The sequence below is a fragment of the Ursus arctos genome, unplaced genomic scaffold (genome assembly GCF_023065955.2).
Source record: "Ursus arctos isolate Adak ecotype North America unplaced genomic scaffold, UrsArc2.0 scaffold_33, whole genome shotgun sequence".
Classification (NCBI taxonomy): domain Eukaryota; kingdom Metazoa; phylum Chordata; class Mammalia; order Carnivora; family Ursidae; genus Ursus; species Ursus arctos.
In genome coordinates this window covers 291,794-307,754 of record NW_026623019.1, presented here as the reverse complement: position 1 = coordinate 307,754, position 15,961 = coordinate 291,794, and the positions used below count along the sequence as shown (strand labels likewise).

The following is a 15,961-nucleotide window of genomic DNA, read 5'->3' as shown; positions in this document are numbered from 1 at the left end:
TGACTGACTTTTGATATAAAGTACTTCCATATCAGTTTTCCCAGATGATTTAGAGAGTCCTTTGAATTGGGTTTGGACCCTGTTTGAGGTGTAGGCAGGTGACTGACTTGTCTGAGATCATAGTTTATTTTATGATTCCTAGGTTTCAAACTGGGTCTATGATACCAAATCTAATATTCCTTCTCTAGTCTTCTGTGAATGTCCTTGAATCAAAGCATATAATTTAAGACTGAGTTTAAACTTGGGAAATTTGAGGAGTGCCTGGGTGGCTCAGTCGGTTAGGCATCTGACTTCAGCTCAGGTCATGATCCCAGTGTCCTGGAATCGAGCCCCACATCAGGCTCTGTGCTCAGCAAGGAGTCTGCTTCTCCCTCTGCCTCTCCCGCTACTTGTTTTCTCCCCCTCCCCCAAACAGATAAGTAAAATCTTAAAAAACAGAAAACTTTGAGAAATTTGTGCTAAGTTGGCAGCATAGGAATATCCGAAAGTCACTTACTGTCACATACCTACAGTTCCCTGGGAAAGACATGAAAACTAGCTGAACAACTCCTGCACAACAAAAGGCCTACATTAAGATGGGTAGGGGAGGCAAAGATTGATTGATTGATTGATTGATTGATTTACTTGTCCTAGAGCTTCCAGCTGAGGGGTGGGCTTCAGGTTTACCACTATATCTGTGGGCTACAAAGGTGCCCTCAGGAATGTGCCCCAGGGGACACCGTATTTGTGCTGTCCCTCAGCCTCACTCCAGCTCACTGATACCTCCCAGAAAAAAGTTCATACAGTTGTCTGGAGACCCAGTTTTTGCCGTTGATAGCCAGACGACACCTCCAAATTGCCTGAGCTGGAAGTCCACAAGCTTTACAGTGTGTCCCACATGGCTGTATACATTGGCATACTTTATTTTTTTTAGGATTTTATTTTTTATTAGCACAGAGGAAGAGGGAGAAGCAGACTCCCCACTGAGCAGCGAGCCTGGTGTGGGGCTCGATCCCAGAACCCCGAGATCATGACCTGAGCCAAAGGCAGAGCCTTTACCGACTGAGCCCCCCAGGCGCCCCTATTTGCGTGTTTTATAAAAGCTGCTGCCTGAGTGTCTGGATTCACATTCAGCCTGAAACTAGGTTCTGACAAAACTTGCCCTGGTACACTCATAGGTCTTGGGACACTTTCACCAGCTGTGACCTATTGAAAATACAGTCAGGCTGCTTAGACAATCACAAGGGTTTGAGAGACAACCAAGAACTCTAGGGCAAGGTTGAACAGTAAAGTTCATCTCCTGCATAAGAGTGCTCCTTCAAGAGTGGGAGACGTAGAGGTTTTGCCTGGTACAAAGAAACCCAGAGAATCAAGCAAAATGAGGACAAGTTCTAAACAAAACAACAAGAAGAAACCTCAATGAAATGGAGACAAGTGGACTGCCACAATATAGAGGGACCTCAAGAATTTACAACAGAAATACCATATGATACAGTAATTCTACTTCTGGGTATTTATCAGAAAAACCCAAAAACACTAATTCGGAAAAAAAGTATGTGCCCTTCAGCACAATATTATTTACAGTTGCCAAGATACGGTATCAACCTAAAAGTGCACTGATTGACAAACAGATAAAAAGGATGTTGGGGGGTGTCTGGGTGACTCAGTCAGTTGAGCGTCCAACTCTTGATTTTGACTCAGGTCACAATCTCAGGGTCAGTGAGATCAAGCCCCATGCCAGGCTCTATGCTCACGTGGAGTCCGCTTGAGATTCTCTCTCCTTCTACCTCTGCCCCTACCCTGCTTACCTGGGTGCTCTCATCTCCAAAATAAAATAAAATCTTTAAAAAAAAAAAAAAATGGGGGGGTGGCCCCTGGTTTGCTCAGTCAGTTAAGCATCCAACTTTTGATTTTGGCTCAGGTCACGATATCAGGGTTGTGAGATTGAGCCCCACATCGGGCTCCACACTGCGTATGCAGCCTGTTTAAGATTCTCTCCCTTCGGAATGAAACATGAGAGACTATGGACTATGAGAAACAAACTGAGGACTTCAGAGGGGAGGGGGGTGGGGGAATGGGATAGGCTGGTGATGGGTAGTAAGGAGGGCACGTATTGCATGGTGCACTGGGTGTTATACACAACTAATGAATCATCGAGCCTTACATCGGAAACCAGGGATGTACTGTATGGTGACTAACATAATATAATAAAAAAATCATTAAAATAAAAAATAAAAAAAAAAAAAAAGATTCTCTCCCTTCCTCCCTCCCCTCCCCCCAAGAAAAGGATATGGGGGAGTGGTGTGTGTAAAATAGAACATTATTCAGCCATTAGAAAGAGTAATTCTTGACATTTGACAAAATGGGTGGACCTTGAGGGTATTATGCTAAGTGACGTAAGTCAGAAAGATAAATACCGTATGATTCACTTACACGTGGAATCTAAAACAACAAAACTTGGGGCACCTGGGTGGCTTAGTCGTTTAAGCGTCTGCCTTTGGCTCGGGTCATGATCTCAGGGTCCTGGGTTCGAGTCCCACATTGGGCTCCCGGCTCAGCGGGGAGCCTGCTTCTCCCTCTGCCTGCGCTTCCCCTGCTTGTGCTCGAGCTCACTCTGTCTGTCAAATAAATAAATCTTTCAAAAAATAAAATAACAAAACTTAAAGACACAGCAGAGTGGTATTTGCCAGAGGGAAGAGGGATTGGAGGTGGGCAATGAGTAAAGGGAGTCAAGAGGTACAAACTTCCAGTTATATGTAAATCACGGAGATGTAGCATACAGCGTGGTGACTGTAGTCAGTAATATTGTAGCACATATTTAAAGGTGCCCAGATGATAAATCTTAGAAGTTCTCATTATAAAAAAAAAAAATTGTTGTAACCTTAGTGGTGGATGGTGACTAGACTTAGTATGGTGATGATTGTGCAGTGTGTACAAATACAAATCCTCATATTGCTGAATCTGATATAGGGCTACATGTCAGTAATGCCCCGATAAAAAAATAATAAATGGGAAATTTTATATAAAACATCACTTTTTAATCTTTGTTTAAAGCCAAGTAATACTATGAGAAAATATGCAGTTTTCCATAAAAATGTATTTTGGCAAATGGGAAAGAGTTTAAATTTATTTAATGTACCAAGCACGTAAATTGGACTATAAAAATTGTACCTAAAGACAGAATGAAGGGTTCCCACCAACGCATCCTGACATCCAGCTGGGACAGGTGAGTAGGCACCACAGGAGACCCCAGGATAACTGTTACCATTGACATTTCAGCATCTTGGTACATTTAGCTTAAAGCAACACGGTTAAATGTTAGTAAAAGTTTTTGACTAACTGTAGGAGAGATATCCTAATCCCAATTACTTATTCTTTTTAAATTGCCTTTGTAAAACTGCCCATTATAGTAAAATTTAAGCAGTACACCAGAAAACTACTAAGAAAAGCAAAAACTCTGATATCCAGCCATAGTTAACATATTGGTAAAAATTTGCTTTTTCAGCATCTCTAAAAAACGTAAGTATATGGATACGTAGTTTTATCCAGTTAGTACCTCAGTGTACAATATGGTGTGGATTGCTTTTCTCACTCAACATCAAGTCATGAACATCTTTGCATCGACAGATGTGAACACTGTTAATGTCTATACAACGTCTCCTACGACTTTGTTGTAATTTACCAGCTAGTCCCCAGTTGAGAGACAGGATGTTTCCATTTGATTAGCTGATAGACAAACTGGCATAAATGTCTGAGTTTGGGGGGACAGGATTTTGGTTGTGTCATTGTTGTAAAACTGTGTCTTTACTTGGTAGGTGGGTCTTCAAGCAGCTCTATGATAAAGGCCTTGTGTATAGAGGTGTGAAAGTCATGCCTTTCTCCACCGCGTGCAACACTCCACTTTCCAACTTTGAATCTCACCAGAACTACAAGGTGCGTGTGACGTCATCAGGCATTAACTTGTGCATATGGAAGTCAAAGGGTTGTGATCACAGTAACCAGTCCCTGTGTGGAATGTTAGCCTTGGGAGTCCGTCAGATCGACCGTTTCTTACGGAGTGCTGGTAATGTTGCCAGTCACTGAACTGAGGTCTGTGAAGGGCAAAAGTGAGGAATTTTGTTCCCCCGTGAGATTTCTGAATGGTGTGTCTCCACGTGATAGCTTCTGCTTATTTTGACTGTATCGTGGTGCCTCTCTCAGGTTAATAAGTCCACCTCTGCCCTGTTTCTCTCAGGTCACTGCTTTTGGAAGATTTGTTGGTTTGGATGAGGAAGCCTCATCCGGCACCTTGTGGTATCACTCATTCATTATGAGTATTTGGAAGCAAGTCTGGCTTGTCCTCGGTTGACAGTATCTTCTCTTTCCTGATGAGCGGAATAACTACTGCCGCTGCTCTGATGGGAGAGTTGAGACGGGTCCGATGTTCACCAAAGTACCTTCAGTGCTTTACCTTCTCTAGAAGACGGTAATGGCAGTGAGCCTGAGACGTGGAACGTCTGTTCTCGTGTGTGTGTTCAGGAGGTGTTTTCGTTTCTGAGACTTCATCTAGCCCTCCTTGTTTTTAAAGGACCCAATTTGTTTGGAAAGTGTTACAGATACATTATATATTTTTAAACTCAAGAAAACTTTATTTTTTTTAACATTACCATAATACCACTCTCACACCTAAGAAAGTCCACAGTCAGTAATATGAAATATCCTAGTGGTCGGTATCATCAGTGTTCACATCTCTCTTTGTCTCTCGAATACCAGACCTCTTCCCTCTTCTCTGTTGTTGTTTCAATCAGGATCTAAGGAAGGTGCGTGTATGGCAGCGGTTGTCTTTCAGGTTTGTTTTCATCTGTGGTCTCCATTTTGCTGTCTTTCCCCCTTTTTTCCCCTTGCAAATCGTTGTGTAGGAAACAGGTTTTAGAGTTTCCTACAGTGCATTTTGCTGGTTATGTGTCCATCGCCGTCCGTATTTTGTAGAAATTGGAAGCTCGTGTTTGTCGGTGTCCTTCCTTCAGCGTGTGTGTCACGAAGGGAGGTCACTGTTTAAAATGGCGCCCGTTTGTATCTGGCTTTTCTCAGCACGCTGTTGGTGACAGTCACCTGTATTCTGTGGAGTTAGGGGTCTTTCGTTCTCGTTTCTGTGCAAGTGAATAGTGCACAGTTTCTCTCCACTTCACAGCCTGGTAGGTAACGGCTGTGTGGAATTTGATGTTTCTTTCCGTGCACGTGTTTATACTTTTACTACCTGCCGAAGTATTCATAAACAGTATATAGCATTCTCACGCTTGTCTTTAATCTCATCCATTGTACTTACTCTGTACCTTGCCTTTCACAGGAAACGTTAAGTTTTAAAGAGTCTTCCTCTTGATACATGTAGCTTTAAGTTAACTTCTATCCGCTGTGTGTTTCATATGACAGATTGCAAGGTACTCATTCTTCTGATAGACATTTTGAGTTGTTTTGAAGGGTATAGCCTTTTTTCTTAATGGTAGCAAACAGTGTTGCTAAGAACATTTTTAAACGTAAGTCCTGTGCACTTAAACGCTGGTGTTTTCGTTGGCTTCTAGATTTCTACGTGTTAGGTCCCCTGACTAGCTTGCGAGCTGCTAGAGCGTTCAGAGGGCATCCTCTCCTGTAAATACACAAGTGCATTCTCTGGGGACGAGCAGACTGTGCAGAAGCAAACTGAGTTTCTGTTCGAGAAGGTAAACCAGTTGTGGGATATAAAAGTATTGAACTTCTTGATGTTGTCTACCTTTTCAGGCACTGTACTATATAGAGACGAATTGTGCCCTACATTCTTTTTTGTGTCTGGGCTCTCTTGCTCAAGATGACAGTTGTGAAAAGTCATCCGTGTTGTGTGTAGTCGTAGATCATCGTTTTAATTACTGTCTGCACTTAACTCACCCACTGCACCACTGATGGGTATTCAGGTGATTTCCAGTCTGGGGCTCTGATCAGTAGTGCTACTGTGAACGTTCTAGAAGTGGGGAGCATTTTTACACATTTCTTCTGTGGGTTACATACCCAGGAGCGGAATTACTGAGCCGTAAGGTGTACTTAACATTTAGCTGTAGTACTGGGGTCGGCAAACTGAAGGGCCAGATAGTATTTCAGGCCTTGTGGGCTGGATGGTCTCTGTTGCAGGTACTCAACTCTGTCAAAACCATTCTTCTCTCTTGGGGCGTAAGAGCACGGGTGACAGCCAGAGTTGGCCCATACCTCACGGTTTGCTGCCTCCCACCCACTTCAAGGTGGGTGTCCTGATTTGTGCTCCCACCAGGCGGTTCTGATTACTCTGCTTTCTTGCCAGACTTAGCATTTTCTGTCTTTTCTCTCTAGCCATTCTACAGTTATGTTGGTTGCAACCAAGGTTTGGTTTTGTTTCTAACTTTTGACATAATTTTAGACTTACTGAAAAGTTACAAGAATTCTTGTTCGCCTTTCAGTGATGGTCACCCTCTTTCACCACGTCTGCATTGTCCGCTCTCCGAGGGCATGGCGGTAGCACAGGACCCTTTCAGAGTAGGTTGCGGACATGATGTCCCTTTTCCTCTAAAGGCTTAAGTACATAAGTACATATTTCTTAAAATCCATACTCTTAAGTAACTAACGTTAGGGAATCAACACTGATAAATATTACCATCTAATCTGTAGGTTGATTCTGCTAATGGTCCCAGTAATGTTGTTTTCAGCAAAAGAGAACGGTAGGTTATGTGTGTTTGTTCCGGTGCACCGTCTCCAGCCTTGCTGGGGTAGTGCCTTGGGCCTGTGATTCCTGACACTGGCATTCCAGGCACACAGGCCAGCACTCCTTCAGTGTGTCTGACGGTTCCCGTGTGGGTGGGGTGAAGTTTGTAGAGCTCCTCCTCCTCGGGGCACTTTATTCAAAATGCAGTGAGTGGGCTTGGGTCAGGGGATGAGTGTTTATACTGAGCTATCTATTAAATAATTTTAAAAATCCGGTATTTTCATGTCAGCATAGAGTTGGAACCAGTTTTTTATTTAATGAACTGAATTAATATTGGCATATTGCAGTTTTAAGTACATTGTGTTTTAAAATGACTCATTTTTATATTTTAGAATAAAGAATAATTCTGTCTTCCAAAACCATTATTTTGGTGACCTAACTTTTTATGGATTTAATATAAAAATAGGTCATTACAGTAGTGAAACTGTAATATTATTCCTCTTGATACATTTAAAATGTCTTTGTGACTACTAAAGTAATTGTTAAAACGTTTTTCAAGAATATAAAAAAAATTCATCGAAATTTCTTGCTTTATATTTTCTTTTTATAAATATGGCAACTGCTTTTTATTCTGAAATCTATTTATTCTTCAGGACCAGTTCCCCTTTCTTCCACATCTTCTATTACGGATTTTGTAAAAAGGTGTTTTATCTCATTTTATCTCAGGATGTTCAGGACCCTTCAATATTTGTAACTTTCCCTTTGGAGGAAGATGAAAATGTGTCTTTGGTGGCTTGGACGACCACTCCCTGGACTCTACCTAGTAATCTTGCCCTGTGTGTTAATCCGGATATGCAGTATGTGAAGATTAAAGGTAAGTATGGGCCTGGTTATTTATGACTGATACAGAGAAGATCACTTTAACTTATTTTGGGATAGAATGAAAACTTACATTTCTTTTGGAGTAAAAATAGAAGTTTTTGAAAAAGTGTTAGCCTTAAATAGAAAAATAATCTCTAAAAGAGGTGGGTTTAAACAGTAGGTATAAAAAAAGATTCCTTCTAATTTTCCGATTATACACATCACGCCCCTGTTAGAGACGGGCAGCTGGACATTCAGAGAGGTGGCCTCTCATCGTTGCTGGGAACCTCTGATGTGTGTTTTTTCAATACCACCAACCAGTGAACGTCATTCAGACAGTAGCTACCTGGAGATAGAGTTAGATTGCACAGGTTAAGGGCTCAGTCCTCCACTCCATCCCCTCCACCCCCAGAGCCTAACTGCAGATGCCACTTGCAAGTCCCATGCTAATGACGGACCCATGACCTCCTCCTCGGGTTAGATTGATTTGCTGGAGCTACTCATAACTCAGAAACATTGTACCGGTTTACTGTGAAAGGTTATGAAAGATAGACATGAACAGTCGAGGTGAAGTATGGGGTGAGGCCTGGAAGGGTCCTGAGCGCAGGGGTTTCTGTCCCCCACAGAGCTGGTGTGGGTTGCCCTCACAGCATGTGGATGCGTTCGCCAACCTGGAAGCACTCCACACCCCATGCTTTTGGGATTTTATGGAGGCTCAACTGCTTAGGCAGGATTCATTAAATCATTGGCTGTTGGTGATTGAACACCATCCTTAGGTGACCTGGGGCTTTCCAGAAGTCCCCTCATCAGCATAACAAAGGACCGTATTTAGGCTGTTATCACTTAGGAAATGACAGGGAACTTGAGAACTTCGTGCCTTTGAGGTATTCCCCTGGTAGAGAGTTAGCCAAAGTCCTGATGAAGCTCTTTCCGTAGAGATTGATATGAAAAAAGAATATTGTTACCTTCAGGTTGGATAGTTTTTGGAAGGAGGGGAGGCCAGGGAAAGAAAAGAAAACCATAGCCAGAAAAGAAACGACTGTGCAAGCTAGGTGACTTGATTCACAGTGGCATGTGAGGAAGCGAATGATTTGAAGAAAGGCATGGGGGAGGTGAGGGCAGGGGGCAGAAAACAGGTGTTTTTATTACTATTACCAGTGCCTTGGGAGCAGGTAGGACCAGCAGCTAGTTTCTTGTGTTCCCAGCTGTGGACAGAGCCTCTCTGGGCAAGGGCAGGCCCACGGTGAGAGTCCCTGTGTCTCCCTGGGGACATGGCCATTCTCTAGTGAGCCTCATAGCCTGAGGGGCCTGATAGCCGGAGGACTTCAGTTCTGCCCCTCCTCTGCCTGCACGGGGACTCGCATACCTGCTGGGCCATGTGTCCTGAGTTATCCAGGAAACGTAGACTCCACCGACAGTGAAGTTCTGATGCAGCCAGAGCTGGTGGGTGCAGTGTTGTTTCTAGTAGCTTTTCAGTGAATCGCAGAGGCCTTCTCAGTGGTCCATAGATACCCTGTGTTTCTGACAGTGAACTGAGTATCCGTCATATCATACTTTACAGGTGGGAGTTTAGTCTGTTTTTATAAGGCAATTTATCATTTGCTATTAAGTTGTAAATGTTTATACATTCATTCTAGCTTTTCTATTTCTAGGATAGTATCCTCCAGAAATACTCTAATAAGGCTACAAAGATACATGCAATGGTATTCATTACCCCCATGTTCTGAAAACAATTTTCATGTCTAGTATTAATTGATAGGTTAGAACTGACTTGCACTTCCTTAGAATGGGGTACTGTGTGGCTGTTTAGAAGAGTGAGAAAGGTCAGTTTGTGCTAATACATGGAAAGATGTTCACAATGTAGTATATGTGAAGACAGACTGAAAACTATACGGAGTCCTATCCCGTAATTACCTTTTTAAAAAAGTAGCCATTCACGTAAGATGAGTGTTAGTATACATGTAGAAAATACCTGGAGGGCGACACTCAGATGATAGTGACTTGTGGAGAGGTGAGATGAGCGGGGACTTTTACTCAGGGGGTGTCTTGGTTTGTTAATGTTAACGATTTTTAAGCATTCACATGTATTACCTCAGGTCGGAGAAAACAGATTAATACGTAAAATGCAGACTTCAGTTCAGTGCACGTGCTGTTTTTGTCTTGTTTGGGTCTGGAAAGCAGTGTGGGCTGGTGCCCTGGTGCATTTCTCTGTGATTGCTGAGCACACGGGTACAGCGATACGGGACCCTGCAAGGGAGGGTATGCTGCTGTGTGTCTAGACTCTGCCGAAGTCTGAATGTCCCTGAAGTCCACTTTTCCCCTTGCTCTCCTAGATGTTGTCAGAGGAAAATTACTCATTTTAATGGAAGCCAGATTACCAGCCCTCTATAAGTTGGAGAGTGACTATGAGGTCCTTGAAAGGTGAATATACAAATTACTGATCTGATCTGTGCGTGCGTGTGTGTGTGTGTGTGTGTGTGTGTGTGTGTGTGAACTTTGAAAGGTAAGACACTTTATTACCCAAAATCTCTGTTACTCAAATTCAGATAATACTACTGAGTATTTTCAGGTCACACATTCCAGCATTAACGACTAAGAAACAAGTAAATCAGGAGGGAATTGTGACTTGATGTGTCTGCAGTTTCATTTCTTTGAGGATTTTAGTCTGATTATGAGTTTGCCTTTCTCCTTTTTCTAGATTTCCTGGTAGCCGTCTCAAAGGCAAGAAGTACAGGCCCCTGTTTGACTATTTTGTGCAGGTGAGCTTAGGGAGCCGTACCACATGGGTGCCCCGTACCTGCGTGTGCCAGGTCCCTGCACTGCTCTGACGAGTCACTGCACTGCTGCCCCGTGGCTTGTGTGGGTGTCCCTATCTAAAGTCTGTCTTTGTAGTAGCAAAGTTAAATTGTGTTTGTATTGCTTCCTTGTTGTAATAATTAAAATCCTTTGGGAATGTTTTTAATACTTTTCTCAAATTATAAAAGGAAGCACATAAGTCTGTATGTTTTTATTGTTTATAGTCTGCATGTCATCCAGGAAATTCATTGGGGGTTTTTTTGGTTTGTTTTTTTGGTTCGGTTTGTTTTGTTAACAAATTTTAGATAGTGCTCAGAATGTATCATTTCCAGGAAACATCATGATGAGGTGGGTGTTTTAAACCGGCACTAAGGCAAAGCTCATACATGTGGTAACTTAAGTTTTCTTAAGAGTTGCAGAGCTGTTCTGTGCAGTTTTCATTTTCTGACAGCAGAGAATCCATAGTTGTGAGCCCACCACCATCACCAAAGGAATAGGGTTCTCAGGAATTTCCCATTGATCCCTGTCTATTCAGGGATAGAGTTTGGTTAATGCAGGTGGCCTCTGCCATTTGGGCTCTGTCTGCAATATGGCTCATATCTGTCTCTTCACTTCTGTGCACCTTGCGTGTTTTCCTATGTTTCTCATCTTCCAGTTACAGTTGACCCTCGAACGGCAAAGGGATCAGTGGCAGCAGCCGCAGCACAGTGCCTCGTGTCTCCCGCATGCGTAGCTACGAGTAGCCTGCTGTTGGCCAGAGGCCTTACCAAGAACACAGTCGCTAACACGTAGTTTGTATTTTACGTGTGTTATATACTATATTCTTAAACTAGAGAAAGAAAATACTATTAGGAAAATCATAAGGAGGAGAAAATACATAGTATTTTCAGTAGTATACGTATATTTATTGAAAAAAGCTTCTTGGTGTTTCAAAGAGTTCTGAACACTTTGTTTTCCCAACCATTAAGTATATATAAAAGGTTTTTCTCCACAAAAAGACACAAAGTACAAAGTCCTAGCACATCTTTTTAAAAGAACATTGCTGTTGTTTATGCTGTCCTAGCATAGAGAAAGCAAACTTTCCATATTATGAAATTAGCAGAACGATGATATGTAAACTTGAAAAAGTTAGCAGTTGTGCACAGACACCGCTTAACTTACAATTACAGTCTGAGAACAGATGCAGCACTTCCAGGAACAGTTGCCTGGTGGAACGCGGCATATACCAGAACTGCAGCATGATGTGGAGAAGTAGGAATTTTCACAGAAGCATACTGGGCCATCTGTAACGTAGTTCACTATTATACAGGCTAAAGGAGAAAATCGGCATCTCAGCAAGTACTGAAAAACCTTTAATGATAGCTTCCCTGTGTTTAAGTCTCTTAGAAAACAAGGAATACAGAAGGCTTCTTCACTAAAAAGGAAAAAAAAATCCACATAGTGGTGGGCCAGGGGGGAACGGATGACCACCAGGAAGGCAATGTCCTGCATCCTGGGGGCATAGGACAGCTGCCCCATGGCCATCGGCCGCTGTGGCCACACATGGGCCAGGGTGCCTTTATGGGAGGAGTCTGTGCCCAGTCCCGGGGGTGGGAGAGCGGGGTTCAGGCCACGGCTACCCTGATGCAGCCCCACAGCCCGGTTCCCAGAGTACTCAGAACAGGGTTGCCAGGGCTGTCCCTGCTCTGTGGGCACATTCTGTAGCCCAGCCACCCTCCTGTCACCACAGGACCTGCAGCACTGCCTGGCCCCAGCGTCCTGGGGGCTGCTGATAGCCTCGGCAGGGCTCCCTGGGTACTCAGGGCAGCAGGTGTGACCTCTGCACCAGTAACGTTCAGTTCGGTCCCCTGGAGACTGGGGTGAGCAGCTGGAAAAATGCCTGACGGCTTTTGCTGTCCACTGTTAGGGAGAAAAATGCTCAAGTAGACCCACGCTCTGCGTGGTTCAAGGGTCAACTGTAGAGGCCTTCCTCCTCCTCCCTGTTGGTGCTGATGGATTTCTCTCTGCTCCCTTTGAGCCTGTAGCCACTTGCCGGCACACTGCTCTCGAGTGTTCTCCACTTGGCCAACCTGCTTCCTAACCACATCCTCTACTATTGCTTTAAACATCTCCTTCGCTTCTTTTCCTCCCTCCCTACGTTTGTTTTCATAACATTTTCCTCCTGTTTAAAAAATCCGTCACCTTTCTTTACTGTCAGATGTGGTTGAGCCCAACCCAGTCTTCAAGGCTGAACTCAGGCAGCATCTGAAAAAACGTTTTTTGAAGTGCCTCTGGTTTCTCCTGAAAAATGTCTTGTACGTTCTTTTGTATATCTTAACGTATTTTATTGGATTTGTCTTAAAACTCTCTCACTAGGGGCTCCTGGGTGGCTCAGTCAATTAAAGCTTCTGACCTTCGTTGGTCCTAGGATCCAGCCCCACAGTGGCTCCCTGCTCAGCGGGGAGCCTGCTTCTCCCTCTGCCCCTCCCTGCTGCTCCCTCGCTCGCTCTCTCCCCCCCACTCTCTTTCTCAGATAAATAAAATTTTGGGGGAAAAAAAGAAACATAGGAATAGTGTGTGCCTTTTTCATAAGATCATTGGATTGAATGTGATTAAGTGTGAAAATCATTTCTGAAAGTATGTTTTACAAAGGCCGGCAGATAAAGCAAAGGGTCAGTTTAGCTGAACAGGTGTGTGGAAAGAGGTAGGGAGAGGTGAGGGTAGAAGTAGGTCTGCAGCGTTTCATGTAGTCACCTGACTTTGCAATGATGTTTCTCTGCAGTGCGTGGAGCGCCTTTAACTAGAACTCGTCACACTGGGCACCCATCCCAGGTCTTTTGGGGTTTGCCCTTGTAACAGGGCTGATAGGAAGGTGACTGGACATAACTGCAGGGGTGTGGTGGGTGAGGGGATGTATTCTGAGCCTGCATGAGAAGCTGCACACGGGTCGTAAGGGCACGGCTGGGAGGTGGGGAGACCTAAAGAACACTTGTGATTAAGGAAGTTAGAACATTTTCAAGTCTTCAGATAATTATTTCATTTTATTCATTTTTATTCATAATTATTCATTTCTGAGTAATAAATTATTCATAGAAAAGAGCATATTTCTTCCCAATATGAATTATTTTGTCTTCTTTCTGAAAATAATATTGCATGTTAAAAGTTTTTCCAGGGGACGCCTGACTGGCTCAGTGGTTAGAGTATGCAAATCTTGAGCTGGGGGTCGGGAATTTGAGCCCCACATTAGATGCAGAGATTACTTAAATAAATAAAATTTTTTTAAAAGGGAGTGGCTTTATTTTTTTAAAAAAGTTTTTGTAGGTTCTTACCAAACACTGTTATGAAATTGATACAAGATGTGGTAGTGTTTCATTCACTGTGCCTGCTGACCTTTCTGTTCCAGTGCAAGGAGAATGGTGCTTTCACGGTGCTCGCTGACAGCTACGTGCGGGAGGAGGAGGGCACGGGAGTGGTGCACCAGGCTCCTTACTTCGGTGCTGTGAGTAGTTGAAGCAAGCATGTCTATGGGAGGGGAGTGCCGTGGCCACTGCGTGTGTGTGTGTGTGTGTGTGTGTGTTGTGCACCTCATTCTTGGGCACACCATGGGGTCCAACTCTTCAGGCTCACTGCCCCCGAAGATGGGTTATCAGACTTACATCTGCAATTTCTTTTCACCCTGTGTTTATCTCGGAAAATGGTGAGCTAAACCCTGGGTGTTCCTGGGTATTTTGTCTTTCTGAAAGGCGTTCTGTGTTTGCACTCATTCATAATTTACTCTCCGTGCGCTCTGCTCTTTCCGGTGTGCAGTTCTGTGAGTTCTGAGAAGGGCGTCCGCTCACGCAGGCACCGTGACCGTCAGAGTGCGGACAGCTGCCGCACCTCCCCTCCACTGTGCTCTTGAGCAGACGCTGTGGTGAGAGGGCAGAGCTTGACCTCCTCAAAGCTGTGGCTCGTTTTAAATTTTGCCCAGAGTAATTTTTCTAAAAATGCAGTCCTGTTGATGTAATTTGTGTATGAATAAAATGCCCATGGGGACCTACAAACGCCTCTGGGCTTGATGGTTCTTGTCAGTGGGAGTGAAGCTAGTCTTGTCTCCATCCAGTTTGCTTTCACACTTAACCCCTGCAGAGATTTTTATTATGAAAATCTTCAAATACACACAGAAGTAAAGAGGTGTTAGAGTAAACCCTGGTGTCCACGCCGTCCAGCTGCATTAATTACCAGCGTTTGGGAAGTCTGCTTCTTCTGTCTTCTGCCTCGTCCTCCCTCCCACACCTTCTCCACTTTGGCCTGAGGGCTCCCTCAGCATCCTATCCCTCATCTGCAGATACTTCCATTCACCACTGTGACTGATGCAGCCTTTTAGTGTTCCCACCATGCCACTGGTGTAGCCAGTAAAGTTAACGCTTCCGTAGGGTCACCTAGTACCTGGTCAGGATTCAGTATGATGGAAGCATTCTTCATAATGCTGTTCACTGGGTTTGAAGAGCTAGTCAGATTTTAGTGGTAATCATTTTAGGGTGAACTGGTATGATTGCTGCGCTGATAAAGAGAAAACTTCTTGGCTTTGAATTGTGGTTTAGGTTTTCCTATTAAAATGTGTTTGTCATATACTGGGTATGTTTGGGCTTTTTGTTTGTTTCTTAGGTTCCACGTATGAGTGAGATCATGTGTTACTTGTCTTTCTCTGATTTATGTCACTTAGCATAATACTCTCTAGTTCCATCCCTGTTGTCAGGAATGGCAAGGTCTCTTTCCTAATAGCTGAGTAATGCTCCATTGTATACACCACATCTTCTTTATCCACTCATCTATCAGACACGTGAGTGGCTTCCATATCATGGCTGTTGTAGATAACGCTGCAGTAAACCCAGGGGTGCAGATCTATTTTTGAATTAGTGTTTTCGTTTTCTTTGGGTGAATAGCCAGGATTGGATTTGCTGGACCATATGATATTTCTGTTTTTAATTTTTTGAGGAGTCACCTTACTGTTTTCCAGAGAGGCTGCTCCAATTGACATTCCCGCTGGCAGTGCACAGCGGTTCCTTTTTCTCCACCTCCTCGCCAACACTTACCGTTTCTTTTATTTTTGGCTCTAGCCATCCTGACAGGTGTGAGGTGATACCTCATTGTGACTTAGATTTGCGTTTCCCTGATGACTGATGTTGAGCTTATTTTCACGTGTCTGTTAGCATCTCAGTGTCGTGTTTGGAAAACTGTCTCTTCAGGTCCTCTGCCCTTTTTTTAATAGGATTGTTTGCTTTTTTGGTGTTGAGTTGTATAAGTTCTTCATATGTTTTGGATATTTACCTTTTATTGATAGGTCATTTGCAAATATCTCCTCCCACTCAGTAGGTTGCCTTTTATTTTGTTGATGGTTTCCTTCGCTTTTCAGAGGCTTTTTATTTTGGTGTAGTCCCCGTAGTTTATTTTTAATTTTGAATCCCTTGCCTAGGGAGACATAGCCATACATATGTTGCTGTGGCCACTGTTCTCAGGAGATTACTCTCTGTGTTTTCTTTTAGGAGTTTTATGGTTTCAGGTCTCACATTTAGGTCTTTCATCCATTTTTACTTTTACTTTTGTGTGTGGTGTAAGATAGTCGTCCAGTTTCATTCTTTTGCATGGAACTGTCCAGTTTTCCCAGCATCATTTATTAAAAAG

General features: G+C 43.5%; 1 protein-coding gene across 4 annotated transcripts in view; it reads left to right on the top strand.

Moving 5' to 3' along the window:
- Positions 1-15,961, top strand: part of IARS1 (isoleucyl-tRNA synthetase 1) — a 64,258-nt gene that overhangs the window by 12,440 nt on the left and 35,857 nt on the right. For all 4 annotated transcript variants that reach the window (XM_026519118.4, XM_026519117.4, XM_057305641.1 and 1 more), the window contains 5 exons: positions 3,795-3,912; positions 7,388-7,535; positions 9,856-9,943; positions 10,221-10,281; positions 13,701-13,796. In XM_026519118.4, the coding sequence (XP_026374903.2) occupies positions 3,795-3,912; positions 7,388-7,535; positions 9,856-9,943; positions 10,221-10,281; positions 13,701-13,796 (511 nt within the window). The remainder of the gene's footprint in view (positions 1-3,794; positions 3,913-7,387; positions 7,536-9,855; positions 9,944-10,220; positions 10,282-13,700; positions 13,797-15,961) is intronic.